Raw genomic sequence first — 16,175 nt, forward strand, 5'->3', positions numbered from 1 at the left:
TTTCTTCAATAAATGTGTATTTCCTCATTTAATGTCTAGGAAACAAGAGGAGATGATGAAAAAAGACACTGAGAAAGGCAGAGAAACGGTATAGTTATTTTTAGACATTTAAGACCAGCCTCATCTGCTAGTAAAAATGGCATCATTCCACAGCAGGTGAAAACTAGCAGGAAAGTGACTGAGGACAAGGCACATACTGTCACTGTGCTTCAGGTGTTACCAGCACAGTGGCCACAACTGCACTTACAAGTCAGGGAACAAGAGGCAGCTCTAATGGCAGTTATCAGACAAAACTGTAGAAGATGATAAAACATTGGAAAAAGTGAGAGCATGGCAGGATATTAATAAAAAGGGTTTGTTGGTGGGAAGGAATCATGAGAAGATGATTGCACTAATGGTGTTAAAAAAAACAAAAGCAAACCCTCAAGGCTGTAGCAGAAAAAGTTCTGTCATTCAAAGAACATGATGATAAGTGTGTAAGCATTTCAGAAGCACAAATAATGAGTAAAACGTGCATGCTATAAATTAGAGAGGCTGAAGTATTAGGATTTAGCTAGCAAATGCTATCACAAAAAGGAGCTGAATGAAAAGTCAGAACACAGCACAAGCATCATGAGTCTGGCTACTCAGAGGAAATCTGGTCTGTCACATCAAGAAAAGTGGGGAGGTGACAGGGAGTTGGAAAGAACCTAAGGGTGAGGCTCCATCTGATTTAACAGCTCACTGCTGCCAGAAGAAAAAGGAGCTTTGCCCTCTACTCTTTCCAGATACCCTTTTCCACCATTTACCACTCCTTGTTAGCTCTGGACCTCCATGACCTAGTTTAAATCACTAACCCGACAGAAAACTAACCAAGTAAAAAAAGATTAGTGAATTATAAAAAAAAGGCATTGGAAGGCTTACAAGTGGCAGAGTCAGCACACAGAAGAAAAGAGTAAGAACCAACTTCCTTCTCATGAGCTCCTAACCACTGACTTCTGCCACTCATGAAACATAAGAAATTTGGTTGTGGAGGAAAGAACCACGAAGAAAACTGACAAAGAGAGATGTTGGAGAGAACTGGAGGAGAGTGAGCATCACAACTGTAAGAGTCATTTCACCATGCGGTAGCAGAAGTTCATTGAGAGAGCAACAAGCAGACTGTTGGTAGGTTAGAGGGAGATGAATCGGGGAACAAGGAGATTATACACTTAATTCTTTCGAAATATTCTAAGCGCTGGAGAGAACAAACTATCTCACAAAGAAACAGAACACTTCACTTTGGCTCATAAACACCTGTAAACAGCATGCTTCACACTGGCACTGCCAACACTAAGCACCGCCAAACAACAAACACTGCTGGTTCTGTTTTCCCGTTGCCTTGAACCTCATCAGCAGAAGCATTATCCTAACCTTCTTAACTTGGCTTCTGGAAGTCTATACTATAATGAATCCCTCCTCTCCCTGACATATTGAAGGTTGAAGGCTGTAGCACTTTTGCAGCTAATTAGTGGGGGCTCCCTTCCCAAGCATGAGAGTAGTGCCAAGAACTACACAGAAGCAACTCAAGTGCCACATGTTAAACATATTATTGCACCAAATTGATCCTCATTTCTATTTGTGGACAAGCAGATATACATGATTAAAAGCTCTACTATAAAAACACCTTTGTCATGCAAGCATATTTAGTACTGGACAACCCAAAAGCACAATCTTGAGGCAAGTAGCAGGGGAGGGTAATTTTTTATCTTTAAGAACAAAACAAACCAAGTAACTGAATTTAAATTACTGCAACAAACACTTGTTTCATTGGCAAGTCCAACCATTACCCTCCCCCCAAATATTTAAAAATTAACTTAAATCCCTCATTAAACATTCTAATGCCAAACATAAGGTATAAATAAGATTAATTCAGTGGACAGAAGCTACTCTTAATTTCTTCAACTCAGTAAGCCACTTGCAATATGGAACTTCTTCACATCAGTTCTAGCTATAAAACGTATTACTACACCGCACATGTTGTGGAAAAAAAACCCGAACATGTGCAGACATACACAAACACCACACACAAAATGAAGTGGCCCACTAAGCTCAGCTTGCCAGACTTTTTGTTAGCCAGCTTGAAAGTAAATGTAGGTTGTCTATGGCGAGAGAATGCTGCTTCAGCAGTTCAGAATGAATTTCAAGCCTGTTCTCTATTTTATCTTTTGTCAGTGTAATGTATTCAACGCAATAGTGAGCTGACAATTTAAATAACTACATTTTAAAACAAACGAAGCATTGATGTTAATGTGTGAAAATGGTCCCAACCCCTGGGAGTCCTGGTTCCCACCATTGTTTACTCTGACAACAGGATATAATTGCTTACTTACTTGGCAGCAAACTTTACCATCTGCTTGCTTGCATGCTGTCCCACAGCCACAAGAGCCTGGATATTAAACTGCTGCTGACGCAGGACTAAGAAACACTGCTTCCCTGAATACAAAGGAAAACAACGCAGGTGTATTAAGGACAAGTTACTCGAGGTCTTTGTGAATGAGAAAAAATGCTTTACTACTTTAATACTAAACTGAGCTTTTAAGGGTGGGTATCTGTGTCTCCCTCCCTCTCCATCCCCCCACCCCCAAATAGCTACATCGAACTAGTCAGCTCTGCACATACACACACCGAACATTGAGATAAATCAAATAATCCTGCCTTACAGCTATGAATGAACATTTTCTAAAAATAACAATAAGCGTTTCAAGATAATATCTAGACAAAACAAAAACTTTTTTAAAATATCTATTGTTCTTCAACTGCAACAAGTAAATCGTACTTTTCCTTGTTGCTTTGCTCAAAACTACTTCAAGTCTACATTATTTTAAAAGTTTTTTCTCATCTTCTCAAATTAAAGCTGTGGAGTCCACTTTACAAAGCTGCTCTGAGAGAAATAAGCTTAATTTTGCACCACAGGGACTAAACCAACAATGTTCATTCTATAATACACCACACATTCAGAATGAAGGGGAACAAAAGGAGTATTGATTCTGGTGAATGACAAGAACCTAAAAGACCCAAGTAAAAAATTCCTGTAAGAGCAATTTACTCATGAGCAGCTTAGGGAAAAATTAGTTAATAAAAATTTAATAATAATTTACAAAGAACATAATGCACTTTGTTGACTTTTAAAATGGGTATTTCCAAGTCAACAAAGCTTGTTCTAATCTGTTAGCTGACAGTTACAATAATTTCATATTTTTCCTCACATCTCTAATAGTCATTTACTCCTTAACTCAGATTTAAGGAAATACCGTGATTTTAAATGCTTCTTCCTCAGAGAGAGAAATTAACAACAAACATTTCATTGCTATGCCAGTATCTGATAAAATGCATCAACATCATTTTAATTACAAGTTCTGACTCATAGCATTTCCATCAAAATGTTGAGAAAAGGAAGAAGCCACAAGCTTTGTTATAGGTAGCTATTTCCCAGTTATTGCTGACTTAGACTATAAAACATTAAAATCAACATATATATAACTTGAACACTGACACTAAAAAGCCCACTGCAATTTTCATTTGTAATTATGTAGATTACCATTCCTGACAAATAGCTGCAGATAATTTAAACAGTATCAGAAGATAAATGCAGAACATTTGACACAGAATCTGATGGAAATAAAAGAAAACATATAAAACTAGTAAAAATATTAAAAATTATAATTACTGGAAATAACTAATCTTGTCCTATGATTGTGATTTCAGAAATGCAACAAAATTAATTCCATATTTTCAGAAAACAGAGTACAACTATTTCTGTATTCCAGAGGCTGCAATATCTAAGTAAAGAAGCTAATATGGTGTGGATGTAAGTATTTCTTGCAGGCAAACATTAAGCCACAGATTTAACTGAGAAAAGTACAGGCTTCAGAAATTAAACAGAGCCTTCAGTATTATACATGCCTGTGGTTTAGATCCAACAAGTACAATTTTTCCATAGGGCACAATATGCTAAATTTCTTTGGATAAGCTAGGCGTATCTCACATCTTTGACACCTCAATATTTCTTACTTACAATGTGGTTTGATACAGTATTTCCTAGAAAATAGTATTTGCTTCCATGATTTCAGTCACAAATAATTTAGCAAAATATGATCGAAGTTTCAGCAATGATGTATCATGTGTTCAAACAAAAAAATACACAGCTGAAGACAGCTTCAATGTCACTCAACTAGTAAATATTTAAGAAGATAGTGAAATAAATGGAGGGACCTGCTATCATACTAATCAGAAGCAAAAGTTTGGCAGTTGTACTTAATGCCAAACACTAGGAATCTGATCAATATCTGCATTATAAAAGGACTCAAATCTTTTTTGTCATGAGTAACAGTAGTTGTTTCATGAGGAAAGAGGATGTTTTGTAGAATATAACATTTCTAATCACACAGAAGATAAGTGATCAAACAAACCTCAGTGATAGGAATAGTTAAAATATCACAGTTACAAAGATTGTAGGAAGAAACAGAACTTTTCCCAAAAGAGTTGAAGGCATGTAAAAGAAAGTCTCAAAAACACAAGCCATAATCAAATCTAATTCATGATTAGATGCCTTTCCAGATCAAGAGACAGAAAAAAGGAAGCATCAGAGCGAGAAAAAAATTGGGGTTGTGGGATGTTCTCCATGTGTTTCAAAATATTTACATGGTATTTAAGTGAAAAGTGTAAGACCCACTTTACTCACATCCAACAGTAAACTAATCTAAGTTTCTATAAAACAAACCAATACTGTGTCCCACAAGAATGCCTAAAAAGATGAAAAGTTTTAGTCACTGAACAAACAAGAGAAGACACCACACAGAATCCCCTCAAAAGTAAGCACATAAAACGAAACAGGAATCCATTTCCTTTCTTGGGTGTAAGTACCAAATGACACAAGACCTTATGAGAGAAAAGGATGTAAGGAAGGAATTTGTATAAAGAGTAAAAAATATTTGGTCATATAAATTAATACATTGCTAGGTACAGACATCTGCCAGCAAAGAGAAAACTTTATGTGGTTTATTATAAAATCTGGTCCAGTATTTAAATTGCTCTTGGTGGTACTCTTGTTTTCAGACATACTATTTTGATGTTTTATAAATCTTTGCATTCATAAAAAGTTCAGCTCTAACATACTGCGCAATTTCCAGCTGCCTGGCAGAACCCAGACTGATTTCCCAACTGCTCTTCAATGACAAACGTGATCAGTAGCTTAGGCTGGCTTTAAAATAAGGCCAGAAATAATATTTATTCAATCTATGATAAAAACCACGGGGCCCCAAGCACTTTAATTTGGTACAACCCACAGAAATTCCCAACACCCCATTCTTTACACATCCTTCAGTTAATTTCCATCAGACTTCACGAGTGGCTTGCTATACGAGACAGCTGGATTCTGCAGTTGTTCACATTCTTTTTTTCTGGTTTATTGGTCATAACTAGACAGGGTTAAATAAAGGATATGTTGGTTATTTAGGAGTCAAATTCGAGCTTCTGATAAAAACTAAAGCTATTTTTCTGTTAAGATTTTCCTGTTTCCCGCAAGACTTTCATTTCCATAATGGTAGGAATAGCACCACGATGTGTGTGGGAAAGGCTAATATTACTTTTTACTCTTCAACATTTACTTTTCTTGTAAGATTCTTTCCCCCGAGGCTTAAGTAAACAAGTATATGACAATCCCTAGCACCATTCCCTGAACATCAGAATTGTTCTGTGTTGTCAGACCAAGAGGGAACAAGAAGCACAATCAATAAACTGAGGACACTTCATGCCCATAATCAACTCCTTTTGCTTTCATTGTTCAGGTTGTGTTACAGAGTTTTGAAAATACGCACTGTTATTTCATGAAAAACAATAGTGTTTCCTGAGGTCAAAGGTGAAGGATGACAAACTGCTTCTTGTAAGCTAATATTGCCATGTTATATATATGTTACTCTAACTGAAGTAAATGCATACATCATACAAGATATTGTATATAAATGCAATACAGAGACAGTAATAAAGCACCATTGAACTTCACATTGTTTTAATGGTCTGCACAGACACCTGTCTTTAATATACTGAATTCTGTTAATAATCTGAATTCTTCCTACAATTGCAAAAGAAAAAGCCATAAGGATACTCTTATTTCTATACTGATAGTAACATTTAAATTAGATAGTGTCTCCTGTCTGAACAACTTCAAGCTGTAATGACCAAGGCTTTCACAGTTTTGGGGGTTGACAATTTCTCTACTAGCAAAATAGAGACTTCCATGTAAGACCACACTACAGAACTACTGCAGAAATCACAAGACCTCCTAAATATAAAGATTCTAATACAAATTAAAATGTGCATTATATGTATATATTTCCACGCAGTACCTTATTTTAACTGACTGCAGTACAGACACTTACTAAGAGGGACATTTCTTAAGAAAATGAAGCCTCGAAAAGAGAAATTAATCTGGTATCTGTGACAATATTCTGTACTGGATTCTTGCCCCTCATTTGCATTATTTCCAATTCTCAGACTACAGTTAATTTTCATTCATGAAGACAATTTCTTTATGCTCTTTTCTTTCAACTCTGGGGAAGACAAGGTATTTATGTCTCACTACAGAGCTGCCAAACATAACTGAAACCAGTACAACAGTTGTCAGCATCTGATGTCAACTGAAAAGGCCAAAGCCTATTTAAGTTTGCATATGGCAAACTGATCTCCGGAGAGAACTTCTTGATTCCAGGGAAGAAATATGGCTGTCAGACAGCCAAGCACGACAGCCCACACTACTGAGAACCTATAAAAGGATTTTCCCTTTGTCTTGTTAGAGAAAGATGATGTTTCTTATTTTTAGTTCAAACTGATATAGTCAGATACTGGTAACTGAAAGTAAACATTCTGAAATTTTAACACAGATTTTTGTATCCTGACAAAGAAAAGGTATAGTGAAAATATTCATATGCATCAGAATAAATATGGCCTTTCTGACAACTGATACATTTATAATAAAAGTACATTTTACAGCAGAAGCTTGTAACTGTTTTATCTCACAGCTGTTAACACCCAAAGGAGAATGACTATAGTACTTTAAAATTCCTATTATTTACAATTGTCCACACATTATTTAGTAATATGATGAAACCAAAATTCACTTTTACTACAATTCAATAGTAATACCCAATTTCCACTCAGCTGAAAACAAGATTTCCTTTTCCCCTCTTGGGAAAAGAGAGGTGGAAAAAATAGAAAATAACCAGTCAAAGTGAACACTGAGTAATCAGGTGGCGAAGTTTTCTTGTATGCAAGACATAACTAACAGGTCATGAAGCCAAAATAAACATTCAGGTTATACTAACAATGTGAGGAAATAAAAATAAAAACCCTGGAGGCATCTCACCTTTAGCTCTGCTTGTATGAATTCTGCCACGAACCCAAACCACTTCATCAGCCTTCTCCACTGTCAAGTCTTTTATTCGAATCAAGACTCTATCTGAATTACAGAAAAAAAACACATTTTAAAACGGTTTAGTTTTTTTTGAAGCAAAACATTTTTCACCTTGAACTCCAAATACATTTTCCATCATTGCTACAATTCATAATAAATCCAAAACATTATTTTTTGTATCTCCAGCATAACAGATATACTGAAAACACACAAGATCCCATTTCCTTTCTCAGTGAATTGTACTTGATCAAGTAGTTTTAAATTGGTTCAAGCTTATTGTCTGACTCATATAGCAGGGTCAAACTGCACTAAAACAAAAGCAAGACTTACTGTAGTTCACGGATGGCAGAACCCAGTATGACTACACTATTTTTGATAGGACTTCATTGCGCTGCACTGTACTACCTGCACTTGTTAGTCTGAATTTCTGCTAGCTAAGGGATGTCTGCCCTGCTCCCCTGTGCAACGTGAAAGTTGGTATGTTGAACACAGCAAAATAAAGGCTCAGAGATGACATGACGACTCTCTGTATCTACATAAGTAGGGTGAATATCACTGTAAAATAATTTTTACTTAAAATAGAGAAAGAAATCAGGAATAAATGTGAATTAGAAATTAAAAGAAGATTTATTTTGATAAAACCAATAGCATTTTGAAGCAACAAGAGTATTACTATGTAAAACAAGTAAAATTTATTTTAAGAGAGAATCTCCTTGACAATCTGATCTTGGACTACTATCATTGTAGGAGCCAGGATTCATCAAAAAGAACCCTTCAAATTCTACATACCCAAGAAAGCTAAATAAGAATAGGAATGCATGGTTTGGAAAGGACAGATTTTGGATAGCAAAGGAAAAAATAAAAAATGTCAAGGAAAATATTTTTAAATAAATCAGGACTTTTATACAACCATTATGAACTGCCAATATGCTGGCTGCATACCACTATTGAAATATACTTGTTAATTGCATTTTTCTGTAGATTTTTGGCCAAATGTATTTTTGCACGGTCTCAAACGCTTATTTCTTGTGGTATCTACAAATCAGTTACGAGGATATACATAGCATTGCATAGAACCTCAACAGTTCTAACAGCTACACTTACTCATTTACAGTTAGTATGTGGTTAAAAACACTGCTTATTAGACAAAAAAATCTTCAAGGGAGATATTCATCCTCATGGGTCTCTTCTAACTCGAGATAGTCTATGATTCTATGTTACGTAACACAAGCAAATTCACTCTCTCTGCCTTTCATCACAGGCTTCTCCCTTGTTTCAAGATAACATTAAATTTACTAAGACACTTCCACTCTAGACTTTTCGTGCCAGAACTTTTCCAAAGTTTGCCTACCCCAGGTTACCATCTGCTGTTCTGGACTCCTTCCGTCTGTCTCAATACCAGTCACAGCTTGCCCTGCAAGCCTATTATTCTGCACTGGGAATTTTAGGGGGTTGAAAATGTTTATTAGCTTATTCTCATGGCAACGTAGTTTTTTTCTTCACAGACACACATCAAAAGCAGAACAGAATGAAAGTGCACAGAGAAATGCGATAGGAAATTGACTCAAATATATTAATAATGTATGTATGTACACGCATGCACTGGGGAAGGGAGAAAGGGGAATAAAGATGTTATCACTTGCCAGCAACTTCTGATGATCAAACTTTATCAGTATAGTACTACAGGAAACATGCAACCAGCACAAGCCATAAGCTTTAGTATTTCTATGAGTTTGATATTCAGACAGTTAAAATTACTTCAGTCAACTTAAAACTGTATTGTTAGAAACTTAAAACATTTTCCAGGCACAAGCATAAAGAGAGAATGAGGTGTTAGCCTTTTTATGGATCCTTAGTGTTTCAGGAACCATCTGCATTAGATAAATATTTTAAAAAGTCTTTTGGATACATAACGGTTCATGTTTCATCAACACGAAACAAGACAACTTTAACACAAAAATTTGTACATGGTATGAATTATTAAAAACTATTTCACCTTTCATAAAAAGGATAATAAAACAATATCCAAAAAGAGACACGATAAAGTCATTTTTTCCAACAGCAGATCACAGAATCACAGCATGACTGAGGTTGGAATGGACTTCTGGAGGTCATCTGGTCCAACACCCTGCTGAAGCAGGGCCATCTAGAGCCAGTTGTCCAAGATCGCATTCTGACTTTTTTTAATATCTCCATGGAGGGAGACTCCACAATCTCCCTGGGCAACCTGTGCCAGTGCTCTGTCACCCTCACAGTGAAAAAATGTTTCCCCATGTTCAGAGGGAACCTTCTGTGTTTCTGTTTGTGCCCACTGCCTCTAGTCCTGTCAATGTGCTCCCCTGAAAAGAGCTAGATGTAACAACTGTTATGTCACTGTTTCCCTCCTTCAACACTTCCCCAATCTAGTCTTGTCCATCTCTCATTTCTAAAATGCCAGTAGTTCATGATAATGTCTGCATTTGTTAGTGTAAGCAATCACTTGCCACTCATTTTCTCTCATCCAACCAACATATTGTAGCTCAAATCTTCCCTTTGTACTCTCACGTATCATTTCACCTGGAATCCCTTTCAGTTCTTTTTATCTCTTCCGTGATAAAAATCAAGCTTCTTGCTCTCACCTTTAAGGGCCTCCCACCATCCTCTTCAGACTACCACCTACTTGTTCTTTCACAAATGGAAGCTATACTTACATTTTTCTGTCTTCTTGCCACATAAACGCTTACAGACAATTAAGTAATGCAAAAATAAAAGGTTTTAAACCATGCTACAGTTGCAGTGAAGACAAGGGATCAAAAATTTTAAACAAAGTTCAAACAAAACACTTCGTATGTCTGAAATTACACTTCCAGCCCCAATTCAATACTCATGCTACCTCACCTTCAATGCCATTTTGAATCATGTTTAAGGGGAAACTGTATTTTTTCATTTCTTTTGTGTATAGCACAATCTCTTCTTTTCAACATACTAAATATCCTTATCTTTCTCTCAGAACTCTAACCTCTTCTAAACACGGGAGGAGACGATAAAAACCCAAAGAGCTGTGTGGGTTATACAAGACCAAATCACTTTTCCACCCCGAGACCCCCATTCCCTGCCTGTCACATCAGCCTGTTTACTTAGTTCATTTATCTTGCATCATGGAGTTTTGAACAGTATGATCAATATTTCTGCTGTCTCTGTGAAGTACCAGCATCTTTACAATGTTAGATAAATTTGAAAAAGAGAAGTTTAATAAAAAAACCTGAAAGCCAAAAGCAGTATAAGATGAAAGCAGCTTCCAGGGAGGGGAGATGAAAGTAATGGGGCTGAAGGGAGAAAATGGGAAAGGCAAACAAAGTTTTACTAGCAATCGTAGCCTCAGGCTTGCAGGAAGGACTTAAAAGACATGATGTAACAGGAAGTGAGAACATCAGATAGCCAGGGCAGCCAACATTAGAAGACCAAAGCGGGCCAAGAATGAAGGCAGAGGTGTGTGTGAGATCAGTAGAGCAAGGTGGAGCATCTATGCAACAACTTTATGAACATGTGAAAAGAGTTTTAATTTGCCTGCAGAAGAACAAGAATCTATGAGTACAGCAAAAGGACAATAAGACTATCCCTTGGGAGAATAATTTGCTCTGATCATTCTAAGCTTTTTAACTTCCCACGTCCAGCCAGTGTCCTCAGGACAGTGCAGCTACTACAGCTAGCCTAAAAACAACAATGCTGCAGAAATCCAGCTGAGCTCCTACCCATGTCTGTGCTGTCTGTATTGTCTGTTGGCTCCAGTTACCAGATAGTATGTGGATCTGCATGTTGTACCACAATTCGTTATTCTGACTTAGAAATGGCACGTACCCACACAGACTCCAGAAAAAAATTAATACAGTAGACAGATGGGAACACTTGCATTTCTGCTTCCCCGACACCCCCTGCCCCAAGCAGTAGTTCCTCCAAGACACTCAATGAAAGCAGAATACTTTGGGGAAAAGCATGTATACAGTACTGATGCTGAGTGATGACTTCACTCCCCCATGAGTCCTTTGATAAGAGCTCTCCCTGGCAGGAGCTACTGAATCTTGAAATAGGAGGGCATTAGTCTCAAGGAAGGGACTAGGATGATCTTGAACTTTATTATAGGCATTTTGGCTTGTATTGTTACCAAATTTTGGTGTCCTAAAAACCTTCTGAAAAACAGAACAGCAGGAGTGTTGTAGGTTGTATTTTAAGCCCAATGGAAAACCTACTCAATCCTGCCCATACACTGGCTGAGACTTTTTTTTTTTAAACAAGGATCAAGGGTCAAGGGGACAACAGATCTAAACACAGCACTCAGCCTTGTTCATATAATTTCCTGCAGCTTTTGCCATTTTCCTTCTCAACATTTTTTTTCCTTCTCAACATTTTTTTTTCCTTCTCAACATTTTTTTTTCATAGTATTTCTGAGTGTTTCTTTTTGAGTATGAGACAGTCGGCAGGGTAGACTTTCTCCATGAGAACAGGATTTGATCCACCATCTCAATCTGCCAGTTTGGGTCTCCCACACGGTTGTTTGCTATGGGGTGTGAAACTGGCAGAGGAAACACAGCTTGCAGAAACTCTTGTGAGCCAAATGCCATCACAGAAGACTGCAGGGAGAGGAGATCCAACAGGGCAATCTTTCAGTCTACAGTCAGCAGTGCAGGTTAACCAGTCAGATGCTAACTTGGAGAAGTTACCTTTTTCTTAATATCGTACCTTTTAGGTTGTGACTGCACACCAATTTATGGATTGTTATGTGGTTACACCTAACTATGTATGGCTCTGCTCCTGGCCCTTCCAGCAGTCATCAGACCCCTAGCCAACTTCTTTCACTTTGCTAAGCTGGCTAAACAAGTTGTTATTACCAGCATATTGAAATGGATCAGTAGAAAACCCAGCATCAGGAAGAGAGAGACCACAGTAGCCAGCAGTTGGGCGGGCTTACAATGTGATTTCAACTTCAGTTCCCTTTCTTTGACAGCTAGTGTGTATTTTATTCAATAACGACTTAATACAGTCTCTAGAGATTTTCTTGTCCCGTAACATTCTTGACATAATGTTCCCCTTCACTTGGTTTCAACCTATGATTGCTTTTGTGGCTCCTCCTCTTCCCTACATTCCCCTTCCTAAGGGAGTTCAACCAAAGCAAGCATTCAGAGGAGAAAAAAATCACGCAATCACAGATGATGTTCCTTTTTTACATTTCACTATGAAGAAGTTACAAGAAGCCAGACTATTACCTTCCCTCGTTCCCGTTTCATTCACTGAATAATATGAAGATTAGTATTTCTTGGGATGCTGGCCTGGGAGATCGTTCTCCAGCTGACAAGTCTTTCTGAATCTCAACTCCCCATCAGTAGAAAATGAGGATTTCCTGAATTCACAGGGGTGTGAATAATGATAAAATCCATATATATTAATATATAATCTTAATGGATTTGGTGCTCACATGCAGGAGTAATGAAGGCTGCATAAGCAGACAGATATCCTACTCAGAGATGAGAGCAATGCTGCAGCAAGCCATAGCAGAACTTACTCCAAACAAAGAAAAAAAACTGACATCTCAGGACTCAGTACATTATAAATAAATTAATCCAAAAAAAGTCAAGCCTGGTGATGGACAGAAACTAAAACTGACAAGCTGTGTAGGGCGTGGTCCAGGCAAGGGCAAAGACTGAGATTCCATAACCTCTCTGGACCTAGCTCCAATATCCACACTCATTATTTTCTTTCCTTCTATCTAATCAGAATTTCCTGCGTTGCGACTTGTGCCCATGACCTCCTGTCCAATTACCACACACCTTCAACAGTGGCTTTATCTTCTCTATACCCTCCCATTATGTAGCTTTAAACAGCAATAAGATTACCACCCATCTTCCTCTTCTCCAGGCTGAACAAGCCCAGCTCCCTCAGCCTCTCCTCAGAGATCATGTGCTCCAGTCCCCCGAGCAATCTGATAGCTCTCCACTGGACTGGCTCCAAAATGTTAATGTCATCCTTGCACTGGAGAGCCCAAAACTGGACACAGCGCTCCAAATACAGCCTCACAAGTGCCAAATGTATTCAAATAAAGGGAAAGAATGGCAGCAGGATTTGAATGAAAAAGTTTTGTAAAAGATTTCTCAAACAAGTACTGAAGATATCAAGTATATAACTTCTTTTTTCTTTCTTTTTTTTTGCCCTCCCCCCCCACCTTTTTAAAGAACCTTTTTCATTTTTTAACTGACCTGGTTTCTCTTGTGATTGTATCATTGATGACACTCCATATCTTTCCTTAGCATAATCCTAAAATGGAGGTGAGAAACATATATCAAAGCAGCATACACAAAAAAGATTAACAAAACCATTAGTTACCTGAGTTGATACAAAACAATTAGCTATAAAGTCAAGAAATTGTGTTTTAGACTCTCAGAGATACACAAGTGAAAGAAGATAATTGTGCCCTCTAAGAAAAAAAAATCCAAAAACAGCAAACACACATTAGGATCGTTATTTGCTGCACGTTAGTGTGAATACCTCTATAAAGAGCCTACTCCTGAAAAAATATTTGAGTACTACAGAACCAGATCCATTGCTAAGTATTTCCTTCCCATATTCAGGCATACTAAGAAATCCAGCAGATCGCATGTCATTATGACAGCCAAAGCAAGCTTGACCGACTGCTAACAAAATCTGTTAGGTAGGACACAACGGGTTGCGGCCTTTTCATGAAAAAGATCACAATTCTAGTTTCCCAACTAAGCCCACTCATTCTCAAATAAAAAAAGCCTTGATTTATTTATTTTATGCTAGTCAATATATGAACCTAAGTTCATTCTAAATGCTTTAATTGGGGGGGGGGGGGGGGGTGTCTTTGTTTCTCTGCTTTTGATGAATCGTGGCCCACGCATAATTCTACGGAAGCCACCTGTACTCCGAATTCCTTTCTGCTGATGCATTTTCGGCCTTTCAACAGCAAACAAAATTGATTTTATAACAAAATGAAGTGATGCTCATTATTAGTACTTCTTTTTTTTTTTTTTTTCCCCCTTCTTGAAGAAATACTGGCCCACAGATTTTTCAGCACCGATCCGTGATCTTCAAGTACCAGACAGAAACACCCGCCAGGCCAGCAGGAGCCACCGGTGCCCCTGCAGAAGTGGCCTGCGGTGGAGCAGCGTTTCTGTCGGGGATGCAACGGGGAAAGGGCACAGGGACAGGGCAGGGCTGTGCCGTTTCTCACCGCTCAAGCAGGGCCTCCTCCACCCGCACAGGCGGAGATCGGGTATCCAGCGGGGCTCAGGAGACGCTGTCTGACCGGACAGGGGCACAGCTTTTCAGCTGAATCTCGAACCGACCGGGCCCGGCAAAGGGGGAGGTGGTCGGGCAGGGCAAAAGCAAAAGGCAGCTCTGCCCTCGGGCCCGGCCAGACCCCCCCCCACCTCCTCCTCCTCCTCGGGCCCGGCCTCCCCACCCCCCGCAGGGGGACGCCGCCGCCGCCTGCCCCCTCAGCGCCGGCCCCTCGGGCGGCTCCAACCCCGCGCTAGGCCGGACCCTGCCCCTTTTCCCCTTCCCCTTCCCCCTCTCGAGTCGGGCGGCCTCGACGCCGCGCCCGGCCCCTCCCTGCGGAGACCCACATCGGCCGACGACGACTCTTCGTTCTCCGGGCGGCGCTCCTGGCCCTGGCCGCGGCCGGCGGCGCTCGGCATCCTGCTGCGGCCGGGGCGGCCCCTCAACGCCCGGCCCAGGCTCGGCTCGGCTCGGCCCGGCTCGGCCCCACGCGCCACGCCGCTTCCGCGCGCCCTCCTCTCGCGAGAGCACCGCACGCTCTCCTCGCGCCGGCCGGCCGGCCGGCCCGCCTATCGCGAGAGCTGCGCCGCCAGCTTCGGCAGCTGCGCCCGGCGGCGGCGGCGGCGGCGGCGGCGGCGGCGGGCGGCTCGCGCGCCAGGGGCGGGGCGGGGCGGGGCGGGGCGGGGGCGAGCTCGGGCTCCTGTCAGCGCGCGCCTCCCGCCGCAGCCGCCTCAAGGTCTGAGGGAGCCGCGGCTTCCCGCCCTGCGGCAGAGGGAGGCGGCTATTTGCCGCCCCTTCCTCTCCTCAGAAGGCGAGCAGCAGCCGAAACGGTCGTTTTTCATGAAAAGTGCCGCCGTCCTGGCGAGGGCTCGGCCCCTCCAGCCCCGCTCTGATGCCGAGGCGGAAGCTGCCGTGCCGTAGCGGAGGTGTGCTGGTCTGGGCCGCGGCTCTGAGGCCGGGCAGCGGGTGGGTTTGGGCCTCGCTGACCCTGCTCTGCGGTCCGGCACGTTACGGCCTGAGGTAACAGCTAACGTGCTCGGCTCAGCTTGGTTAACCGAACCAAAGCGCACTCTTGTTCTGTCTCGCCGGCAGACTTGGCTTGCCTCGGTAGCAGTTTAGTCTCCAGTCCCCCTGCTAATCCCACGGTTTATTATTAGTTAGCTAAAACCCAAAGTCGGTCTGGTAGTTCAGGGAGAATGAACATTAGTGTGAATCCAGGTGTTTCCCTCCAGCTGGGTCCTTAAATCAATGCTACAGTATCGAGGCTGGGGCTTGCTGCAGGTGCCAGCTTTCAAATGACAGAAATCAAAATTGCGAGCAGCTGTTGAATCTGATGGCCATAGAGTTGTTTATTTTGTGCAGGATGAGGAGTTAGCTGCTCTGATTTAAACTGAAGTTTGAATTTTCACATTTGACTAACTAATCCCTCTTGCGGTGTCAATTAGAGTTCTTCATTTCCTGTCCCACAGTTGTTTAT

At 40.5% G+C, this 16,175-nt stretch overlaps 1 protein-coding gene across 1 annotated transcript in view; it reads right to left on the reverse strand.

The window, feature by feature from the left end:
* The window catches only part of DARS1 (aspartyl-tRNA synthetase 1), a 42,179-nt gene extending 26,981 nt beyond the window's left edge, over positions 1 to 15,198 (reverse strand). Inside the window, exons 1-4 of the mRNA XM_049809817.1 lie at positions 15,046 to 15,198; positions 13,657 to 13,714; positions 7,382 to 7,474; positions 2,352 to 2,454 (exon numbers count right to left, since the gene is read on the reverse strand). Coding sequence (XP_049665774.1) covers positions 2,352 to 2,454; positions 7,382 to 7,474; positions 13,657 to 13,714; positions 15,046 to 15,117 — 326 coding nt within the window. The 5' untranslated portion in view covers positions 15,118 to 15,198. The remainder of the gene's footprint in view (positions 1 to 2,351; positions 2,455 to 7,381; positions 7,475 to 13,656; positions 13,715 to 15,045) is intronic.
* Positions 15,199 to 16,175: the final 977 nt, after the last annotated feature.

The sequence above is a fragment of the Accipiter gentilis genome, chromosome 1 (genome assembly GCF_929443795.1).
Source record: "Accipiter gentilis chromosome 1, bAccGen1.1, whole genome shotgun sequence".
Classification (NCBI taxonomy): domain Eukaryota; kingdom Metazoa; phylum Chordata; class Aves; order Accipitriformes; family Accipitridae; genus Astur; species Astur gentilis.